Here is a 22972-nt window from a genome sequence, read left to right on the forward strand (position 1 = left end):
ATTAAAAATATTTGCACAGACTTTTGCTCCTGCCTGTGATTATAGCTCTTTGTAGCTCTGGCAAAGCCTTTAAACTCATTCATGGGCTTGTATTCCTTTGCCTCATGTGGTATAGTTTCCTAAACAAATTATTTTCTTGCAAATGCTACGTTCACCTGAATGTAATGCTTTTAAGAGGCAGCTTGAGGAGTAGATTACAATGCCAGTCTCCTTTACTTTCAGGGAGGCACTTACACGCATCCACTGACAGCAGCATTGCTGCTTTTATGGCAGATCTCTTCGTGTCACAGGCTCTGTCAATCCTTTTCACAGTGTCACCTGCATCCTTTGGTTCAGTTACCGAAGACCATGACAAAGCTTTGGCTCTGAGTTAGAGCAAAACAGATGAAGAACAGGAAAAGAGTAGTTTTTCATTTTGTTTACAGGATTGAAGCACACACAGGTTAAAGGAATTACTCTAAAGTCATGCAGGAAATCTTTGGCAAAGTGGGGAACCCTGCTAGTCTCAAACCTGATCTACACATAAGGATTCAATGATGTAAACACACCACTAGCTGAGCTCCACCAGAGGTTGTTCCCAGGACAGAGGCAGCATGTGCAGTGTTGACTTTTCTCTGAGAAATTTTAAAATATTTGATGTTATTAGAAGGTATTTTTCTAAAATAAAGTCTTTCCACTGCTATTAGTAATTAACTGGTATTTGCAAGTTACCAGCCTAAGCACATGGAAAGGAAACAATGCCAAGGATTCCTAAGACGGTATTTGAAAATAAATTAATGGTATCTCCTGTTTTACATTATTTTTTCATTGTAATATAGATATATAATATATATATAATATAGTAAATAAAAAAATGATAGGTGCTAAAAATAGCTTCTTATTTCTTTTGACTTACATCTGTACATTTCAAAAAAGCAGAGAAAGCCTTTTCCCAGCTCTTAAATGCACTCAGAAAAATGTGTCAACACTGAGTAAGTAAATACTTGAATTTGGAAACTAATAAATTGAAGTCCTTAAAAAGTTTCTTTACATATCTTCTAACAGGATATGAAGGTTGTTTTGAGTTACATTTACTGTATACTAAGCAGTTTTCTTAGAAGCTGTATCTAAAGCACAAACTTTCCAATAGAACTAAGTAAATAAGGGCTTGCTTTCACCTTGGGCTGATAAAATCCTTGGGTGTTTCAAGACTTTAGAGATAATTGTATCAGAATGGATAAGTATTTATGAATTTGTAAGTTTGTATTTGCTGGGTGGATAATTTTCAAAATTATTAATAACATCAGTGTTTTTATTAATAAAGTGTAACTGAGCTAACAGGTTTTTTGTATGTTTTTTAATTTTTATTTCTGTAGCCTCCAAAACTCTTATAAATAGCATGCTACGGGACCCTTCTCAGATTCCAGATGGAGTGCTGGCAAATCAAGTCTATCAGGTATTAATCACACTTGTTTTGTTTGGTTTGGTTTTTTTTTTTCCTGTGGCAATTCTGTTATATGCCAAGCAGAGTAAAAGATTTTAAACCTCATTTAATTACTGTCATCATAAACTATCAGTGAGGTCAGAGTGCACTATAAATGGCAGTGCAATATTTGTGAGGGGAGCATTTCACTTTTTAATAGCTTGCTTTTATAGTGAATAAAAGCATGCAGGTTTTGTTTTCTGTGATTAAATCTGAACAGCATCTGATAGCCTTTTTGAGGAAAAGTAATTACTGTTTTTAAGATACTCTTTAACTATAATGGTTTTGTAGTTGCCCATCAGTATACTACTTCTCTTATTTGTCTGCAGTGTACTGTGAATGACTGTTGTTATGGACCACTGGTGGACTGCATCAAACAGTATCCTTTCCCATAAAATTTTAGGTGCACAATTGATGAGCTTAGACTGTGTGGAAGAGATGTGTCTAGCTTTAACCTGACATAAAGTTCTGCTTCACAAAACACATTTCATACTCCTCTCTTTTATATTCAGTCAGCTAGAGGGTCACTGCAGAGCTTTCTCTTAACTAACAAAAATCAGATGGACCATGGGCAGATGTCAGTTTGCTGGTTACACATTCATATGCCTGATTGAACCTCTTTGGTTTTGATTAGTTGAAATGCATATCTGGCTTTTGCTTAAGACTAAGTGACCATGCTTTGACTGGCGGAGTTGGACTAGATGATCTCTGGAGATACCTTCCAATCTCAGTTATTCTGTGATGAAATTAATACGTTTCATACAGAGTGTTCAACGTTATGACTTTGCTTTGTTATGAATATGAGTTTTAACTGAAATTTTTTCAAGTACAGTTCAGGTGTGATTGACTGATTAGTATTTTTAAACTCCTATCTGACACTCCAGTGCAGTTCTTTTATTTTCTCTTCTTCTTAAAGGAGATTTAGCTGTAGTAAAAAAACCTTATGCATCCTGAATTTTCAGGGATTTTTTTTGTAGTGTTGAAATAGTTAATTAGAGAGCCATACGGTGTGTGCACTGAGGGAACTCCACGTGGCACTGAGTGTTCCAGACTAAGATTGTAATTTGGTAGGAATGATCACTGAGAACCCAAATCTATTTTAATAAAATCCTGAAGGAGCAGCTCTTCTGTTGCAGTCTGTGGTCAAAAAAATCATGGCCTGCTATCACTGAGCAGGCTAGTAAGGCAGTTCCTTCCCAAGTCCTAGAGAATCCTTGCATGAATCTCTGTATGCAGTTTTGGGGGAAATCTTGGTTTCACTGTACAGGTGTAAGATAGGAAAGCTGCAGTGATGTTTAGTTACTAATGAAAAACAGTACTTTGTGTAGTTGTGATACACGTGATTGTCTCTCCTTAAATATACTTTCTGCTACAAACACTTGTGTCTACTACATCCTCAGCCCTACTCTCACTGATTTTAACAGCAGCTTTCTAATTGTTTTTGTATTTTGTGCTTTTAATTGTAATTTTAAATATTCATTGAGATTATCTTCACGTTTAAACGAAGTGCTCTGAAAGTGGATTAATCTAATAAGAGACACATTTTAAAGGATTATTGATTACTGGTTCTCATATCCAGAATTTTAACATTAGTGTTTTGTGGATGAGCAATCTGGCTGTAGTCTTATGAAAGTGCCATGTTTAAAAGTAACAAAGACACATATGTAGAATTATGAACCATTTTTAAGACTTATTTGCCTGCAGTTTAGAAAAGATTTTTATATCCTCCTTCTATTCTGGCTCAAATCTGTTGTTGAATATGCAGTGATATCAATGAGAGTAATGGGGAGTTTTTCAATTCCATTTTGGTACAGAAAAGTTTAATACTAAGCTATGTGAGTGCATTACTGCAAGTATGTTGCTGAATTAGATGTTAATTTTGAGGTGCATAAAATAGTTAAAAATCAATTTAAAGTTAAGGTTTTAAAAGCATAATGTCTTCTGAAGGATTGCATATTGATTTTAAATATAACTATCTAATTGTATATGCATGGCCCAAAGTATGAAGTCAACCTCTTTGTAAATGCCAAGAGGCTATTTTTCAGTAATAGTTCAGATGCTTACGGGAAACTAGGCTGCTAGATTGCATGAGTAGAAAATGGCTTGTGATGTTATTTACAAGTTTTGCCCCATGGTCATTGCCATACATCAATAACAGGTATTATTATAGACTAAGTGTTTTTGCTTGTGATGCATTGTAAATTCTGTTTGTGGTATTTTTCTTACCTTTTTGCCATTCTCCATTTGTCCCTTTTGTTCTGAAATTGCTAGTAGAGTTTAACAAAATACATAGTTTCAATTGATATAAGCTGTTTGTACATATGAAGTGATTCTATAGAATTATTTTTTTGCTGTTCAGTATGAAGGGTTGATATAAGTTAAGTAATTAACACTAATGGCAAGGTGATCTGTAGTTTAAGTTTTAAGAAGTTACTTTAAACAGAATTTGGAGCTTAACTGCTTTTAACGTAAGATCCTTTATCATATTGTTCCATAGGATTCTTCTTAAAAGCTTCCAGAATAGAACTTTGACCTCCAGGAGGATACATTAAAAATATTTAATATGGTGATTTTTTTACATATTGCAAGGAATAGCACATTGGATCAACAGGCTGTCAGTGAAGTGAAAAGGACTTCACTATGAAATATGATTTCATCCTTCCCTGACATTAGTTCATGCTTCTGAAAAATCAATTAAAAGGATGGTTTTTTTACAGTAAGATGTTTCAGATGAATGTAGTACCTATCAATTTCAGGATATAAAGAATGAAAACCAGTTTGTTTCATCCTTTGCTGGATTGGAGAATGGGAGTCAATAAAGTGCAACTTTAAAGGTATTTTACTGCATGTTTTAGGATAACACTTTCTTTTATATTTAGAAGAATAAACAGTAAAGAAAAAATGGAAATACTGCCCTTAAATATACTGAATAAATATGATCAAATGGGTTTTAATTCTATAAAGTGTATGCTGTTGGTACAATAATCTGATTTTTGCCAAGTTGTGTATGCTTCTAAAAATCACTGTAAGGATTTTCAAAATTTAGAGTTCAAATCACTGGTCACTTCTGAAATGCAGATGAAGGCAAATAAATTCATGATGTTTCTATGAAGTTGCTTCTTTTCCAAAGTAATCTTCCATTTCTTAACCTGAAGCTATCAGCGCTATTGGGCATGAACACGAAGTCTTGCTGCGAGAAATGCTTTTGGAAAAAAATCTCTCTTTCATAGGTAAGAATCTGTAGTAGAGGCTATCCAGTGAATTCTTAACTTCACAGGTGTTGGTAACTGTTTACCTAGGACAAAACTCAGCCCAAAGGCTCCTTATATTAGGTAGTAAAGGAAGGGTAAAATATGATTGATGCTATATATGTTATCTTTTATTGATTTAGAACTGAGCAGGAACTCAGCTACCTAATACCCTATATATACAGCACATGCACAGGCTTGCAATTAATATTTTATAGAATAAGTAGCTGAAAAAAATGCTTTAATATCTGCTTCAGTATTACTTTTGGTGTCATGAGATATTAACCATAATCCAGGTCTTATGAGATTTAGGAAGAAGCATATGAAATATTAGCTTCAGAATGCTTTATGTATTAAAGAACTGCTAGAAGATTCTCTCATTTACCTTGCTGTGCAGTTTCTGCTGAATTTTTGCCCCCGGCTTCCCAATCAATGCAATTACTCTTTTTTACACTCCCAATTTTTAAAGTTATTTTAAGGATTAATCAGTTAGGAAGTTACTTCCATTTTTTTTCTTTTAGCCTGCAGTATGCTTCTTTTACATGAGAGCCATTGAAACAAAGATTAATGTTTGAAGTATCCATTCTGTAAATGTGATCACAAAAAATGACTTCTTAAATCTTGGATTCCTTACGTGATGAGATAACAGTGAAGTGAAATGCTCCCTTCTGTTAATGGTTGAGCATTGTACTAAATTTGTGTGAATTTTGCTGGGTTTACCTGGAGCTATGATCTCTCCTGAAGCTATATCAGGTTAAGATTTTGGAAACCTTAAACAAATTTAAGAAGTTAGAAAGCATTACAAAGCTTTTTAAGAGATTTGTCCATATGATTAAGGAACAGAATTAGTGTGCTCTTTTATTTTGGAGAAAAGTGAAAAAAGGACGGGATTAACTATCACATACAAGCTTGCAAATGACAGTATGAAAATTAGAAGAGCTAGGTTTTCTTATTTGACTGTAAGAGCACAAATACAGGTAAAAGGCTTAAGCTGTAATTGCAGAGATGATGGCAAGTTAAAATACCAAACAGTTCTAGGAACAATAAGTATAAAACAAACTGCCAGGAAAGGTTGTGGAATCACCTTCAATGAAAAATTCAAGGCTGGATTTGACATTCATCTATCAAAGCTGATAATGAAATCAGTTCCATCACGATGCAAGGGAATGGACTGGATGACTCACTAAGGGATCCTCAACCCAACAAATTATCATTTATTTGGCTTGTTTAAGCTTAAGCAGTATAAAAATCACATTTAAATTTTACTGTTTCATAACTTTGCATAAGCATCAATTTTGTCTTTAGAAATTAGCTCGAAGAAATTTGTGTTATCTAATTAAAACATCTAGAATGGGTTAACTTGTTAGAATATGAAGCTAGAAATGAGAGAGCTTAATTTGTTGATCACATTTTATATGTAGTGAAGTATTGTTTAGTCATGATTTAATACATGTTAAGATTTGTATTCATGTCTGTGATCATGTATATATTTCAGGTTTTAGATGTGTTTGGGATATTCTTAAAAAAAACTTTCCCAAGTATCTACAAGATGAACCCGAACAAGACCCTTGCAATACAACCTTTCCTTTCTAGTTTTCCTGGAAAAACTAGTTCTAAAACTGCTTGAAGAAAACACCAGAAAAACAGAAGAGATGCCAATATTTCCCATAGGTCTACAAATTCAGTCTTTGTTGCATAATACTTCAGTCCTGTTTTGAAGAAGGCTTATGATTTACATGGCTTAAAGGCTAGCAATTCCATTACTTTTTAAAACGTTTCAAAGAAACAGACATTTTGTAGTTCCCATATTAGTGTACTTTTCCACTGTATCAAATGTGTTCACCTGAGCAGCAGAGAGTCTAGTACAGGAGAGGAAAGTACAGTCAAAGGACATAGTGGATATGAAGTGCCTCAGTATTGAGCATGAAGCAGCTTTTCAGGTTCTGGAGAGAATTTGTCTGTTTCTAGAGCAGTTGGCTTTCAAAGCCTACAGATTAGAAGTAACACCTTCAGGCTCACCCTGGAATTGGCTAGAAACCTATACACGCTAATGGGGGTTATATTTTATTAATCCACACTTCATGAGAAGTGCTTCATATACCATGTCCTCACTGCAGCAAAAACACAGCTCTCCAGTCTTTATCACTTGGCCTGAGATTAAAGTGATCAATAGAAACATTTTATCAAAACAGGCTCACAGCTTCACATGCTATACTGAAATGCCAGCAGCTTCTAAGTTCTAGGATTTTTGGTTTTGTATCTTTACCATGAATATGTTAGGAAAGCTTTTAGATATATGGGGAGGTACTGAGCTTTATCCTCCTTTGGTTCCCACTAGTGGATATAAATCGTGAAATCTGATCAGTGTTTTCTGCTGTAATCTTAAATTTGCAGTTGTAGCTCATTCATGCATCAGCAGAGGAGGGCCAGTATAAGAACAATGATGTGTTAAATGGTTCTGATTGAGTGTGACATTATGGTAAAGATGAAGCTGCAGTTTTGTTGAAAATCTAAATTAATGGGGTATCTGTTGACAAACTGCTTATTAGGGCTGTTTCCATATAATTTTCAGACCTGAGGATTTATAAAAGTAACTGTCAAAACTGCTGTGGGTTGGCTTTCAAGCAGTTACTGAATTATTTTTTAATCCATGCTGGAGTTTAAAGATCTTTTGAGGTGCAGAATGCTGCCTCTGTAGTTTATTGACCAATGTGAAACATACCTGGGCTGAAAAGCTAGTACTTCTTTTTGATGGTGTTATGGTTTAAAACAAAAATTTTATGGTGATTGTGAGGAGTTTCAATAATTATTTCATCCCCAGAGGTATAAAGCTTCAAAACACTCGGAGAAATAGTAATGCAAAGTTCTGTTTCTGCACATGATAGATACATCAATAATTAACACGTTTTTTAATATGTTTTCCAATGTTAATCACAGTACAGAATGCTAGGAGAAACCACATGAAGACATTTAGAACCAGATATAAAACAAAAAATATGTTTTTTTCCAAGCCATGAATTAGTATGAAAAGATTTTAAAAGTAATCAGGCACCCTTGAAAAAATAATCTGCTGAAGAATATTAAAAGTAATGCTGATGCAGATTCCGGTTCAGACACCTGCCATGTTGATCTATGAAACGTGTGTTTACATCTGTTTTAGCTTTCAGTAATTTTTATTAAGTTTCATTTCCCTTATTTTGTGGTTCTAGCATTTGTTAAATGTGAAAGAAAAGACTGACCTTTCCATTGCTATTGCTCTTAAATGGACAAAATTTCAGCTGAGACATCATATTGTCTATGCTAGATTACTTTAAACAATTAAGAGCAGGTTGCAGTTAACTAGATTTGGATAAAGTTGTTTTGTTGGTTTTTTAAAATAAGGATTAAAAGATTATGTAGAACATAAATTCATTTTTATGTTATGGCATAAAATTTTCTATTTAGAGCTTCTGTTACATTAGAACCTTCTTGACCTTAACATCATTTATCTGTATACATGACAATCTAAATTTCAAAAATTAGTCAAAAACCAAGTCTGTCTCCAAATCCTAGAAATGTTTTTCATTATCTTACCATGTGATAAGAGTGATAATCTCTTATCACGTGATAATGAAGTGTCACATTGCAAAGACTTCTATTTAGTGTCGTCTGTTAATAGTGAGGAAATGGTCTCAAAATTAAAAAAAAAATATATATAGTACTGCTCAAAAAGAGTAAACACCTATTGCAGTTTACACTGACATGAATGTTCAGCTTTCCAAATTTACTTCTGTCCCAATTTCAGAATTAGTTCACTGTATAAAATACTTCCAAATTATATTCTTCAATGAAAAAGAGTGGGAGGGTTTGATTTTGGCAATATTACAGTATTTTGATTTCTAAGTTAGTATGTTTTTCTTGTCATTAAAATGTTACTTGGACTCAAACTGCTGACCTTTCAGGATTTGCACAAAGTATTCAAAAAACTGAGTTCTGAACATTGGCCATGAAACTACTGTCCTAACCTGATAAATGGATTGGAAATAAGCTACCCAACAGTGAGAATGGGCCATTAATTTTAATCAAAGGTGATGTAGAAAGGCGAATGGGATGCGTGGCAATGTCAACAGCCCAGTAGGTGTTAAGGGGCTACACAGCCTTACTTGTTACTAGGTAGTGCCATTAGTTGAGCTTGGGTGAAGACAGAAAGCCATGCCTGGAATTGAATGACCAGGTCACTCCAAATTCTAATGGAGAATGGTGTTTCAGAAATACCAATGTAATGGTATCAGAAATCAAGGACAATAGTTTAAAAATAATAAGGGGTGGCATGGGCCTTTTCCTTTCTTTTTTTTTTCTTTTTTTTTTTAAGGGAGCACCTTTTGCCTTTTGCAGTTTTGTCTTGCTCACTCATTATTTCTTCAAATACTCAGCTCTAATAATTTTAAGCAATAAAGTTGTAGATTTAATGTTAGCAGAATGTCTAAATCTTCTTATGTTCAGAAATCGGAAAAATTCTACAAAATCCAGAATGCTAGATAAACTAAAATTATGACTCTTCTTTACTATGATAAATTTCTGGGAGAGAAGGATTTTCTTGCTCTTTTTCTTTAACAACTTATGCTAACATTAAAAATAAAACCAAGGCAACAGCAATAGTATATCCACATTTGTGGTGTTGGTAGGATTAATCTTAACGCATCCGAAGGTGGAGAGACTCTTCTTTCAATCAGTGAATATACCTCTTTATTTTGAATATTTGGAGGTTATAAAATACTGTATGACAGCTTGAATTAATGATGTTTATAATGAAGACATAAAAATGCAGGGATGACAAAGAAGCATTTTTATATCCATGCTTCAGGTTTTCTACAAAGGTTCATTTAATCTGACACAGCATTGCATGCATAAGAAAGATATGTGTGACTGCATTAGTAATTCTTGCACTCTTATTTAGAATGAAATTAATTATGCTGCTGTCTACTTAATGGAATAGTTTTATAAACAGTAGTTCTTGTTTTCTATGTACAGCTGAAGATCAGCTTCGTGCAAAGGGTTATGACAAAACACCAGACTTTATTTTAGAAGTGCCAGTAGGTAAGTCTTTTAAGAGAATTTTTATTATTTTGTGTAGAAGTACTCATGCTAAAATACTATGGCTACTTAAGTGAAGCATATTCTAGGGTACTGCAAATAAGTCTCTTCAGGAGTTACTGAATAATTTTAAGAACTTCTAGTTTGAGTCAGAGAGGTTTGATCCTAAATTGTATTACCCAGTGTTTCTTCTTTAGTCGCTGCATGTTTTTATCTCATTATCAAAAAAAAAAGAGGGAAAATAAGCAACAGTAAAAACCCCCAAATCCCTGCTCCCTCTGATGTATTCTACCTGCTGCCCTTCTGAACTAAACTCTGAAATAGCTATAAATGTTTTTACTTCTAGACCAAATCAGTTCAAAGTAGTCTTAAGATTATTACATTACACCTGTAGGTCATTGTGCAGTTATTCTTTTGCCATCACTTTGCATCCAAATACAACTCTACAATTCTTTACTGTTTTTTAAAAGCCTGAATAGCAAGAAAAAATAAGGTAAAAAAGTAAGTATAAAGGTCATGTTTAAGGTCATCTACCTTTTCTGGTCTTGAGGCCATGTGACAGCTCTTGAATATCAGCAAGGAGGGAGAATCCACAACCTTTCTAAGTAACATGTGCCTATGCTCAGGCACCTTCATAGTGAAAATGTTGCTGATGTTCAGGTGGAGCCTCCTGTGTTTAAGTGTGTACCCATTGCCACTGATCTTGTTGCTAGACACCACTGAAAAGAGCCTGCCTCCTTCTTTACCTGCTCTTCAGAAAGTTGTACACATTAGTAAGATTGCCCAGTAATGTGGACCATAATAAATACAGTACATACTTGGTGTTAAGGGTAGCCACTTTTATATTAGAAACATGAGATTATGTCCCACCTATTCCAGAGCCTGATCAAAAGGAAACTAGAAAAGCAACTATTTTTTTTAATTCTTGAGAAGGGAAACCAGGGAACACTCAAAAGAATTATTTTTGTAATGTTACCCTATTAGAAAGAAGGTTAAAAATAGTCATTAATTTGTTTGCATATATTTGTCTCAAATTCAAATAATAATTGAATTGCTTCTTTCAAATTATTAAATTACTTGAGACTTACAGGAAATCATGTTCTATCTGTTGTCTGTTCTGAACTAAGGTATAGCAATCCTTGGATTCTTTTCTTTATGACTCAGTGCATACCTAGGAAAGGCAGATGTTTCTTAGAAAGTGCTTCTGAGATGATTATACCTCAGCTGTTATATCTCCTGGGGTCTAAAGATGTTGGGGGTGGGGAAGGATGTAGTAGTATAGGCCTACACCAGTTAACAGGGTAACTGATAGCAAGCTAGTGGTGGCACGTAGAGCTTAGTGTGGTGACTTCATGAGTTATTTTCCCAGATCCCCTGAGTAATTTTGCCATCTGTGGTCAATCATTTGCTGCTATAGCCTCTTGTAATCTTTCTGTGTAGTGCTTCTAGGTTTGCATGTTCTCTGAAAACCTCGATCCAAGTCAAATTTAGGCTAAAGCATCGTGGCTGTAGATATTGTAGGTAACTCAAAATAAAAATAACATTTTTAAATATCTTAACAATAATACCCTGTGGATATTCTCAGTTCAGTCAGAAAGAAAAGAAAAATATTTCTGCCAGGCTAAGCCTGGGAAGAAGTCCAAGAGGAATGTAAACAATCTATTATCTTGCTTTCCGTTCATATTTTTTATAGATATGTTCTACCACACTGACCGAAGTCCAGTGTACCAATCAGGTGAAATGTTTGTACTTTAAGACCAATGGAATTAATGTTCACGATGTTCTCTATAAAAAAGAAAAGTGCTTTTGAATAAATGCTCAGTTTGCCTTCTGAAATCATACGAGTCATTTCACCCATCCCTGGCTCAATAGCGTCAATACCCAACAACACCTTTTTGGAGAAAGAATGGTCTCTTAGAGTGATGCTTGTTGTTTCTTCTGCAAAATTACATTGCCAGTTTCGGAGAGGACATTCCTTTTTCAGAAAAAAAAGATTATTTTATTAATATTAGTAGTTCACTTCTGCAAGAAATGAGGAAAGACATGAACCAAAGCAAATACCAAAGCATAGAAAGAAACAGAATTTCAAAACCACATTTTTTCACATAAGCCTTCTTACTCCTAACTTCTTTCTGATTAAACATTGCTGGTTTTACAAAAGAAAGGAAGCAGACACATGTCCAGGATAAATTTCCTTCCCTTTCTTATACCTTCCATTCTGGATTGGTGGCAAGTGTCTGTCTTTAGCAGCTTAGCTAACTGTTTTTATCATTCAACAAAAGTTTCCAATTTCTTACCTGACAACTACCTTCCAACAAAGTAGGGGTAGTAGAAGAATACAACTGCTTTTTAGTCTAATCTCTTTTTCTTTACATTCTCTTTGTGTTAAAATAAATGCAGATGTGTGGAACAGAGTGTAATTAAACTGAAATTCATGTGATTGTCTGTTAAAAGTATTTTCTGGTATTTTTTTTAAATGCGCTATATACATATTTGAAAGATAATTTTTACAAATACGTAACGCAGTTGCAAGCATGAATTATGTGGTAGATTGTGGAGTAAATAGAATGTTCCCTAACACTGTCTTAGAGGCTGTTAAGTGTGATTTTCAGAGTTCAGTTTATTTTCTGCTGTCACCCTAGCTGTGGAAGGACACATAATTCACTGGATTGAAAGCAAAGCCTCATTTGGTGATGAAAGTAGCCACCAAGCCCACTTGCAGGACCAGTTTTGGAGCTACTGGAACAGGTATATTTCTATTCTTTTTCCTTATAGATAAATAGGACTTCATTTAAAAAAGAAGTTATTGGATAAAGCAATACTGACTCTACATGTTACTCATCTGGCATTTTGAATGTCATTAATTAGCATTTTAGGTTGGTGCGCTGAAATATTTATGAAAAATTGAGATGTTAATTGCTAACGTGCAGCAAATTTATATGTTGATCTTAGAGTGATGCTAGATGACAGAGTAAGTTATTTTGGTACAGAAGTTGTATGTCAGTTTTTTTAATACCTGACTTAGAAAGAAGACTTTGCTGTAATGTTTTGGAATATGTGCAAAGTAACAAATTTGTTAAAAAATCTTCCCAGTCTAACCAAGTGGGGTTTGCATATAAAGGACATTATTGCTTATTGTCATTGTAAGTAGGATAGTACTGTTTCACAGTGGTTATTTATTAATAAAGTATTTCTTTTGTACATTTGAAGCAATAATTACAATTATCTTCAAGTTAAAAATGTAGTAAGTATTTGCAGGATAAAGGGGGAAATAAGTTGTGCTAGACAGAATTTTGTGGCATGTTGATGGTATTGGTGTAAAGATATTTTCTTTTAAATATGGTTAAAATACTTTTGCTTTATTGTTCTAAAAGTCATTATTGTGAATATTTATAAATCTTTCCATGGTACTGGACACCTCCTCACTGGAGGATTTTTTTCCAAAAAAACATTAAACACAGTGCTTCATCTTCAATGCCATTCTTCTATGTATTAGAACCCTAAGCAAGATAGTGAGGCAAATTAAAATTTCAATAACAGATTTTTTTAAAGCAAAAATTTAGAAGTCTTCTCAGACAAGAGACCATGAGAGGGATAGTGGAGAACATGGCACAAGTGTGTGAACATGCAACAGAAAGGGGGTATGTGCCAATATCAGACTAGTCTGACCATTAGTATTTCAGCTGAATGTGAAAATAACTTGCATTACCTTTGGAAATACCATACCTTAAAAGCAGGTTCAATAGAAAGCAGCAGAGAAAGGGGAGACAGATCCTGATAATAACATCATCAATATGTAGAATTATGCTCTGCAGCATTATTCTCAACATTCTTGATTGATATGAAAAGGAACTGCTCTTACTTGACAGTCCCAGAAAGTAGAGAATTGGAAAACTTGAATCAAGGTAATGGGAAACTTGGAAGGCTGTCAATTGTTGGATGATGATATTACAGTCTAAAAGAGTTGTAGAAAACAAATTGTGAAACACTGAATATAAAACTTAGAAAGAAATGTAAGTATATACAATATCTAGGCACGTGGTGAGAATGGCAGGAAAGATTGTGATGCAAACAGTGCTGAACTGCACATCAGTGTAAAGGAAATGGAGCAGCTCAGGCTGCTCAGTACATTAGATGTACTGAGATGTACAGGGATACTTTCTGAGTGTAAAGGGTGTGTTTGAATGCATCCATTATGGTATCAGAGAAGAGTACGTCCAAGAAGTGAATTTTAAACAGGTACCTTGAGCTAAGTTGAGATGTGGTGAAAATTGCAGACAGGTAGAATGAAGGCACTGATCCAGTTGTTCTTTGTAATAATACCACCATTGCATATGGTTTCTTTCTGTCTCTTTTTTTGTGCTATGGAGTGTCTATCCACATTTTAGTGTAAAACATTTGAGAATAGTGTGTACCATTTGCATCTGACATTTCCAAAGGAAACTTCTCTTGTGCTTTTATCAAGAAACCAAGTAGTTGCTAACTTCATTTTAATTTTAACATGCACCAATTAATAATTCAACTTCAAAAATGGAATAACATCTCTCACTGTGCTGTTAGTCAAGTATTTTTAATGTTGCAAAAGCTAGACTGGAATAATACGTGGATCAATAAAACATTTTGGAAGTAGTTTTGAGATTTCTCTAAATCTACCGTTGCAGCTGTTTGTATTGGAAACAACTACCAAAATGGTTGATTCTTAAATATAGTGAATTTACATTCGTACAAAGGAAACTAGAACTCTCCATAGTAAGATTAGTTACACCCTAAATCGAAAATTTAGGTTAATTATGGAAATTAGGCAGATTTCTGTGGGGATTTTTTAAAGAATAAATCCTGTTCGTTTTAATTTTGGTACTGGTTGGCCAAGCTGACAGAGCCACATCTTGTGAAATGAGTTCTGAATTACTGTAGTTTCTAATATAATGACAGCTGAGTTAATGAACACGTGTTGACAGGTTAGGCTACATGTAAGTTTAGACAGTTAACTTTCATTGGTCTCTGGAACTATTTATATGAAAGAACACAGGTGTAACTGCACTAACTCTGAACCAATTTTATATTATTTAATCAGTCTCTGCAGAGGTCTCTCAAAAGATGACCAGAGTCTCAATTAATTTACCACACCTTTGTGTCTCCCTTCCTCTTGAAAGACAAATTATTTGGAGAACAAGCATGAGTTCACAATAGAGATGATATGACACTCAATTAATAGTTTAGGGTTTTTAAACCTGATCCATTGGTTGAACTTCAAGCAGAAATTAAATTCAAGAGAAAATCTGTATCACCTGTTAGATGTGGATAGAAACACAAATCTAGATACTTTGAAAGGAATGAAAGTGAGAGGATTTAGACCTTTTCTGTTCAGCTTTTTTATTGCTTATCTAAAAATTGCAAGTCAAACTGGAAAAGTTTCTGTGTTCTTTTCTCACATGTCACATATGTAAGACGAATTTTATTCAGTCTGACTGAAAGCTTTGAACATAGCTGGGGCTTGTTTGCTGTTACGTGTGTATTTCATTAAATCCTGTACTTTGTGCTAACTAAATCTGTGAGTGTCTTAAATTGGTCTGTACTGACAGGAAAGAAATGGCACTTTCTCATTTAACAGAACAGCTCCCTAGATGCAGTCAACCATGTCTGTTCACCTCAGTGCAGAAGAACACCTTTTTATTACTCTGAGTTCTGCAGGGACAGCTTAGTGAGATTTTTTATGGCTCATACATCAATGGTATTGTTAAGCAATTTTCAATTGCAGTGGTGCACTGCAACCTCATCTTCAAATTAAGCTTCACATTAAAAAATGTACAAAGTGTACTTTGTCAGTGGATTTGCACAGTTATAATTTAAGATGTTGTTTAGATATTGAGATTTTTCAATAATAAAGAAATATGTAAAGGCAAGTTTGGTCTTCCATGTTCCCAGATTGATTTTGCAGAGTTATGTTTTAGGAAAAAAAGCTATTTTATATACTAGACAAACTTAGTATAAAGTGATTAATATACTTCCCTCCAGAAAGGGGGAAGTATAAACCAGTATGTTTATTCCTCCAGAGCGGTGGCATCCACTGAGCAGACTGTAGCTTATACTGCCACTGGGTAAACAAAGAAACTCCATGTACAAAATATATTTGCTTTGTGCCCAAGTAGTAGATACTACACTTTTCATTTTTCACTGGTCTACATTGGTGTATTTGTTGTAACTATGAGCATAAAAGCTATTGAAAAGTTAGTGTGACCAAAGGTAATTTGGAGAGCATGAACAGCAATTTACACAGATTGCATTTTAAAATTGGGTCTGTGAACATGTTGTAAATTATTTTAGGGTTTAGATGAATGTTGCTGTTTCTTTTTCTTTCCTCCATAATGTCTGATTTTATAACTTTTTTTTAAACTTAAATTAAAAATTGGAGTCCTAGCTGTACAAGTCTGGTAGTCAGAGCTGACAGGCATGACTGCTGTTTTCTAAGGATATACAGATCAGCAACACATGGTTCAAACAGTAATTAGTCAGTGCAGTGTCAGTGACTTGCTGTAAGATATAAACTCAAACGCAGGAATTTACATTTTCTATCTTCTTCAAGCATGGCTAAGGCATATGTACAGTCTGGAATGTAATTTCTAGAGAGTACCAGGAGATAGCTTGACGTCATTATTAGCTGAAGAAACTTTACTATAGGTAAGGAAAAATGTAGGAAAATGTCATATTTGACACTGTTATTAAACTAAAGGCAATTTCACATAGTGACAAAGAAGCATTTCATCTTCTCTTTGAATAAAAATGGTAAGTCAATTCTGTACTAAATTCCTTCCACCATTTGTTTGCATTCTAAATGTTTAGTCCTATTCTTCTGCTTTTTTAAAAGAATAAATAAAAGCAAGTTTCCCGGAAGTAATTTTAAAATAATAATAACACTTTCTGGAAGCATAAATTCATTGTGTTGTTAATTGGTACATTATGCCTGATCTTGGAACTTCAGTTCATAGCTATAAGTCATAGTAAACTTATTAAATTATCATAGAGCCCTGTAGATTGATAAAAGGGTATTTAATTCAGATGAGTGCAAACAGAAATGATGCAAAGGATTGTATTTCACAACACAAACACAGATAATGTGTTCCTACGTTTTTGTGAGAAAAGTGTTGTGTTCAAATTCATTTACAATTGACAGTAAGGATGAATTGTATGTAAGCAAAGTCTGAATCAGGAGATCAGAATTACAGGCATTTTTTGCTATTCATCTCTTTAAATTGGTTGTAACAGGTTACTGTGAAGACTGTTGAAGTAATAATTGCTGCCTGATTGGTCTTAGGGGAAGAGGGAGATCTGCTGTGGGTTTGTAGATGTTTGTTCTATTAACAAGTTTAGTGTTCTTCACTTGCAGATGGTTTAAAAATTGTTTTGGTGAATTGAAAACTATTGTAACAACTTGACTTGGATGAAATCTTGGGAGTTACATTTGTCAAGTGGCTAGGAAAACTGTTCATGCATACCCAGTATCCAAAGCAGCCCAAACATAAAGAACTGAAAGGTCATTCTTCTCCTTGAAGTATGATGGTTTGTTGACATATTTTGACACACTGGTACAATGCTGAAAGATTTTGACCTTACTGCAACACTGAGGGACTTAGGGTTTGTTTAGCTATCTAATGCTTGTAGATTTTCACACATGCTGTGTTTTGCTATGCTCCTTTTTCTCTTCCTTCTGGGTCCACTTGAATTACTAGATTAATCTTAAACAAAAGTGGATGTAGATAGAAGAGGGAGTTTAGGGTGATTTTTGCTGCTTAGGACTTTATATAGTAAGTTTGTTCAAAACTAATTAACTTTTATAAAGTGAATTACTATGCCAACTTGCTAACCTTAGTAGCACTGAGTAAGATATGTTTGTTTGTAGACAAGAAGAGAACCAAAAGCAGTGAAAAATGCTGTTTCCTATTACTTTTCTAGTAGAAAATGCAGTAGTCTACTTTGTGAAGATGATAAAATTCTGTGTTCTTCTGCAGGAATAACAGATACAAGTGTACCTTCAAATATACATACACAAACACATGTAGAAGTGTATCTCTGCACTTTGCAAATGTCCTGGATACATTCAGCCTATCTCCAATACCATTTCATATTAATTATTTTTGTCTGTATTTAATGACACATGAACAGTATAAAAATCAACATGTATCTTATGAAAAATACATTTTTTGCTCCAGCTCAAAAATAATGTTATAAATTATGTTTAAACCTGTCATGCTTTCTTCGGCTATGTGGTTGAAAAACAGAGCATGAAGACATTTTGACTGAGAACATGGCGTATGCATAGCATAAGCTAATTGTTTAGCTGAGTATTGTAGATTGTTTTATTTTGTATCAAAACTCATTTTTGTCAAAGCAAAGAAGGAACAGACTATATTTTATTAATATCATCATTTGTGTTTGATTGATTGATATTAAGTATATATTTTCATGCATTGTTCTCCTTTGGTATTGTATTTCATACACACATGAAACTGGGATTTTCATTATAATTTAATGAAATTAAATTAAGGCTCTTATGTAAGCCTCTTTCACTACTAGATTGTTACATCCTGAACTTAAAAAAATAGTAAATGAAGCATTATATGTCTTTGTTTACATTATTTTTCCCTTATATTTTTCTGTACCATCTTAAATATTTTCTCGTCACAGGAAATTCATATGGTTTAGATAGAGCATTTTCAGCTTCCTTCCATATTACTGCAAGGCTTCAGTTCCAGTTCTCCTGGTATTTCTCATTCAGATTAGACAAGCATCTAAGTTTATGTACGATAAGAGCTGACAGCATAGATCCTGCTATTCTTGCCAAAGGCCTGGTTGCACACACTCCACTATGTCAAAGAATGTCAACCCCCCACAGACCTTACCTTTCAGAATTCCTTGTAATTTTTAATTGACATTTACATCTGACATTTTCAATGTATCTTTTAGTGTTCGTTCTTTATCTACCTACTACTAGTTAAAACCAATCCAAAGCAAAAAGAATGCCTTCCTGTAAGCTATGATATCATATATTTTTTATTTAACAAGGTCAAGTTGCTGGGCTGAAACTCAAGAATGATCAGCACCCTCTTCCTTTTTCTAACTCTGGATGTGCTAGTCTAATCCATTTCAAATGACAATTGAAGAGGGTAATAGGCGTCTAAAGTGAAATTTAACTCTTAGTACTAATGAACAAAGCATAAGTGTATTATTGTTGCTGTGCATCATACACAGAAGGGATGCAGAGACTTCAAGGAAATTTTAAGAATACTAATAGGGACCTTCCTTTGAGTCAGGTACTTGAACACTGAAAGTGAAAATATTCATACGTGTATACATGCAATATATGTTAAGAGCATATTATAGTGAATGAAGTAAAACTGGCAAGTATGTCATTTAGCTACATGTTGCAGTTGTTGTGCTTCTTTGCCTTCAGAAATCTCAAGTTTTTATTTGGGTTACAATGCTAAAAGCCTAATAAATTAGTTTGAGCATAATTATCCATCTACTAGAAGTTAGAATGAAGGACTACAGTTGATTGTAAATGTCACAAAGCAAAAAAAGTAGAAGCAGCATTTTGTCACAAATAATGCTGCTTTTCTTCTAATTAGTTAATTTACATTTTGCAAATTAAGGGCAAGATTCAGACAGAAGATAATCTAGTAGCATATCATAGCTTTACTGACCTATATTTGTATATGCCAAATTTAAGTTAATTAGAAATGTAGACGCTGTTTGTTTTATCTGTCAAAAAGCTCATGTTAAAAAAAATTCTAGACACACTTTTCCCCCCAACATTTATCATCTAAATAATAGTCTTGCCAAGATGGCAGCCTCATAATAAACTCTTTTCAGTGGAGTGATGGGTAATGAAGCTTGCTTGTGAAGGCAGCGAAAAATGTTGTCTAGCCAAATGTGTGGATATGATGGCTAGAAAATCAGTGGACTTTCTCAGTCATCAATCTTTTTAGTAGCCTCTTACACATCTGAATATTTTGATAGATGATCTAATAATTGAGTTATCTATCTTTCTAACTATCAGAGTTGCATAAAAATTATTCTCACATGCTATTGAATATTATATATATTGAGCATCCAGTAAATTTTTCAAAAAAGGTCCAAGAGGTGGAGGAATTTTGTTTGTCTTAAGCAGCCTTTAATATATTAAATGATAAATTACTATGTATAGAATACAAATCTATATGTACTAATGTAAGGGAAAAATAAATAATGTCAATAGCTGATTACAGATAGGACTCAGTAAATAAAGCATTTAAAAGCATGGGACTGGTGAGGTTAATGCACAGTCTAAGTAATTTTAAGTACAAAATGAGTAGATTCAGTAGTCCCTGGGCAGTTAATGGACAGGAATCACATTTCCACTCAGTTGCACAAATTCCTTGTGCCTAAATCTTGGCTTAGGGAAAAAGAAATACACTATAGTATACCACGTTTCCATTCAGCGTCTGTGAGAGCTCTGAGAGAGTTTCTTTTGATTAAAGATGAGACTGAAATGTATATATTGAAACTTCCTACATTTTGTTTCTTCTGAGGGATTGTACAATATGGATTCCTGTTTCCAGAGCACAAGAATCTGCTTCCCTAGAACACTAATCTTGTGTTAATGGAGGCACTGAGGATATTTGGATAAGTTGCATTAAGTACATCATCAGATGTGTCTTACTAAAGCTTCTGAGTGGCAGAGCAAGATGCTTGTTGGTGTTAGTGTAATTTTTTTAAACGCTGCATTATATAATTCTTAACTTCAAATGCATTTCTGGTCAGGTAAAAATTATTTTAACAATAAGAAATACATTGCTGCATTGAGAATATTTTTCATTTAAATATATTTTTTCTGCCTCAGTACCACCAGTTTATGTTCAATTACGTTCTTTTGTAGAAACTGGAAAATGTTCCTTCTTGTAAATTCTTGAAAACTGTGTGATGGGGACTCATTTCTTAAATTATTTTCAGCTCTTTAGTACTTTGTTTGTTTCATAACTACAGCAAGGTATAAACAAGTATGTTTGATGAATAGTTCTCCAGTTAGCAAAGAGGTTTTTCTTTCTCTGTTCAGAACTAGAGTGACTTTCTTGAGGATATCAAGAAGTTGCTCAGTCATTTCAGAATTTTAATGGAAAAGTATCAGAGGGGTTTTCTTTGTAGTTACTACCTGTTTAAAGGAGTATGAGAAAGATGCATTTTAAGGACTTCCATGTTACCATCATTTGACAGCACTTTGTGAAAGTATCATTGAAGCTCATGGGACCTTGCCACTGCATATGGATCTGCAAATTGAACAAACCTTGGGCTGTCTCACTGGCTGTGACTCTCACTGTGGTTGTGACTCATGCTCAGTAAGCAAAATTCTTGATGTTTATTAGTTCTTCCTAAACATGCATAATTAGTTGGATAAAATTTGGGTACACATAAAGCAAGACACTGAAGTAAGGTGACTTGAGTATCAAAAATGTAAAAGTTTCCAATAAAGTTTGGTTCTGAAGTTCCACATTTATCTTGCAATATTGCATCCCATTTGAGTAGTCTATATTTTTTGTCTTCAGTAATATTTAGATGGATTTTATGCAGTTTTATGTTACATAAGGAAGATGTTACAGAAGTATAATTTGAATGTAGAACTAAGGCATTAGAAAATAAGTTACAAAGAAAAAAAAACCTTACATTATTCTGTTTTATTACTTGTTGAATTTTAATAGAAGAAAGCTGAAATTGCTTCTGAATGTATAAATTCATAACCAATTAACTGGAGTTTATCAACATCAGTATTATGTGGCTTCTTCTGCCCTTAAGTAAATTGGCAGTTATTCTAGTTAGCATTTGTAGCATTTCTGCTAGAGAATATGTCAAGCTCCTAAGCATGCACACTGTGTTATATACACTTACGTATATGTTTGTGTGTATACTTTATGAATGTTTAGATCTTTATTTAGGAAAAAGGTCTTCATTTCCCTCTCCTAATCTAAATAGTAAGCATCTGTGTTCCTTCTTTTCATTTGATTAGCATGTTCTCATCCATCACAAGTCTTTGATATGAACATCAGGAAATCATGTCCTTTTATTTAAATGATAAATGTGCCTTTGCCATGAATGCTTACAGACATTCCAAGATTTACATCTGAATTGTCAAAGTGTGACTCCAGGCTTCTCTGTTGTATGACATTATTAGTGAAATAAAGAACTTCCATTTTTTTTATGGATAGGCCTTAAATATTGACACTGCAAGGCTAAATTAGTTGTGATGCTGCAAAAATTCTTCTTTCATCCACCGTTTTTCTCAGATGTGTTGTTTATCAACTAGAGACAATCAGCTGCATGAGAATCTCTGCAGACATTCCTATTTACATGTTCTAAACCTGTCTCTTCATGTTTCATTATTTAGGTCTGATGTCTAGTTAGCTCTTATCAAAACTAATACCATCTGAAGTACCAGGCTTCCAGTAGACACACAACCAACATAAAAATTTCAGTCTCACTAATATTATTAAAGACAGTATCTCTTTAAACCTGGGCTTTGTTTCAGTGTCTAGATAAATTACATCTTGGAAATTCATTTCAGTGAATGAGTCACTGCTGTTTCGATAGATGAAATACATCTGCAATTATAATCTGCATGTTTTTAAATTTAAAAAATAGCACAAGTGCAAGTGTTTAGATTAAAGCTTTGGTACCATTCTTACTATGTCTTGATGCTACTAAGGCAGAAAGAGCTACTGTATGGCTGTCTTCTTATTGTTGGCATAGTACAGTAAGTTAAAATGTTTTGTAAGACAAACACCTAGATATGATTTTATAAACTATTTTATTATCTATTTGTAGCAAAATTTGAATGGGTCAGGCAAATAGGTAATTTAATTTTGGTTCCTACAGAAAGCTAGTGTTCCTTGAAATCTCTAGGTTTACTTACACAGGATAAAACATTTTTTCCTCCTTTGTTTTCTGCTTTCATTTATTGTATTCTGAGTATATAATGGCTGAATTCATTTCATGTCCTAAGTGCTGAAATGCTGAAATTGAATCTTTGAAATGTATAGTTTCAAGATATTGCTATTTATAATCTTTAAAATTCACAAAATAGTTGTGAGAGGAATTTGATGAGGGATTCCACAAAATGATTTAAGGGCCCATGATACCGATCAGCTTATAATTGCAATATTCT

The 22972-nt window shown here is 33.8% G+C and overlaps 1 protein-coding gene across 4 annotated transcripts in view; it reads left to right on the plus strand.

Annotated features, from left to right (window-relative positions):
- Nucleotides 1–22972, plus strand: part of CDIN1 (CDAN1 interacting nuclease 1) — a 125028-nt gene that overhangs the window by 50510 nt on the left and 51546 nt on the right. For all 4 annotated transcript variants that reach the window (XM_053981055.1, XM_053981056.1, XM_053981057.1 and 1 more), the window contains 5 exons: nt 1356–1435; nt 1792–1841; nt 4625–4692; nt 9721–9786; nt 12426–12531. In XM_053981055.1, coding sequence (XP_053837030.1) covers nt 1356–1435; nt 1792–1841; nt 4625–4692; nt 9721–9786; nt 12426–12531 — 370 coding nt within the window. The remainder of the gene's footprint in view (nt 1–1355; nt 1436–1791; nt 1842–4624; nt 4693–9720; nt 9787–12425; nt 12532–22972) is intronic.

The sequence above is a fragment of the Vidua macroura genome, chromosome 6 (assembly GCF_024509145.1).
Source record: "Vidua macroura isolate BioBank_ID:100142 chromosome 6, ASM2450914v1, whole genome shotgun sequence".
NCBI lineage: Eukaryota > Metazoa > Chordata > Aves > Passeriformes > Viduidae > Vidua > Vidua macroura.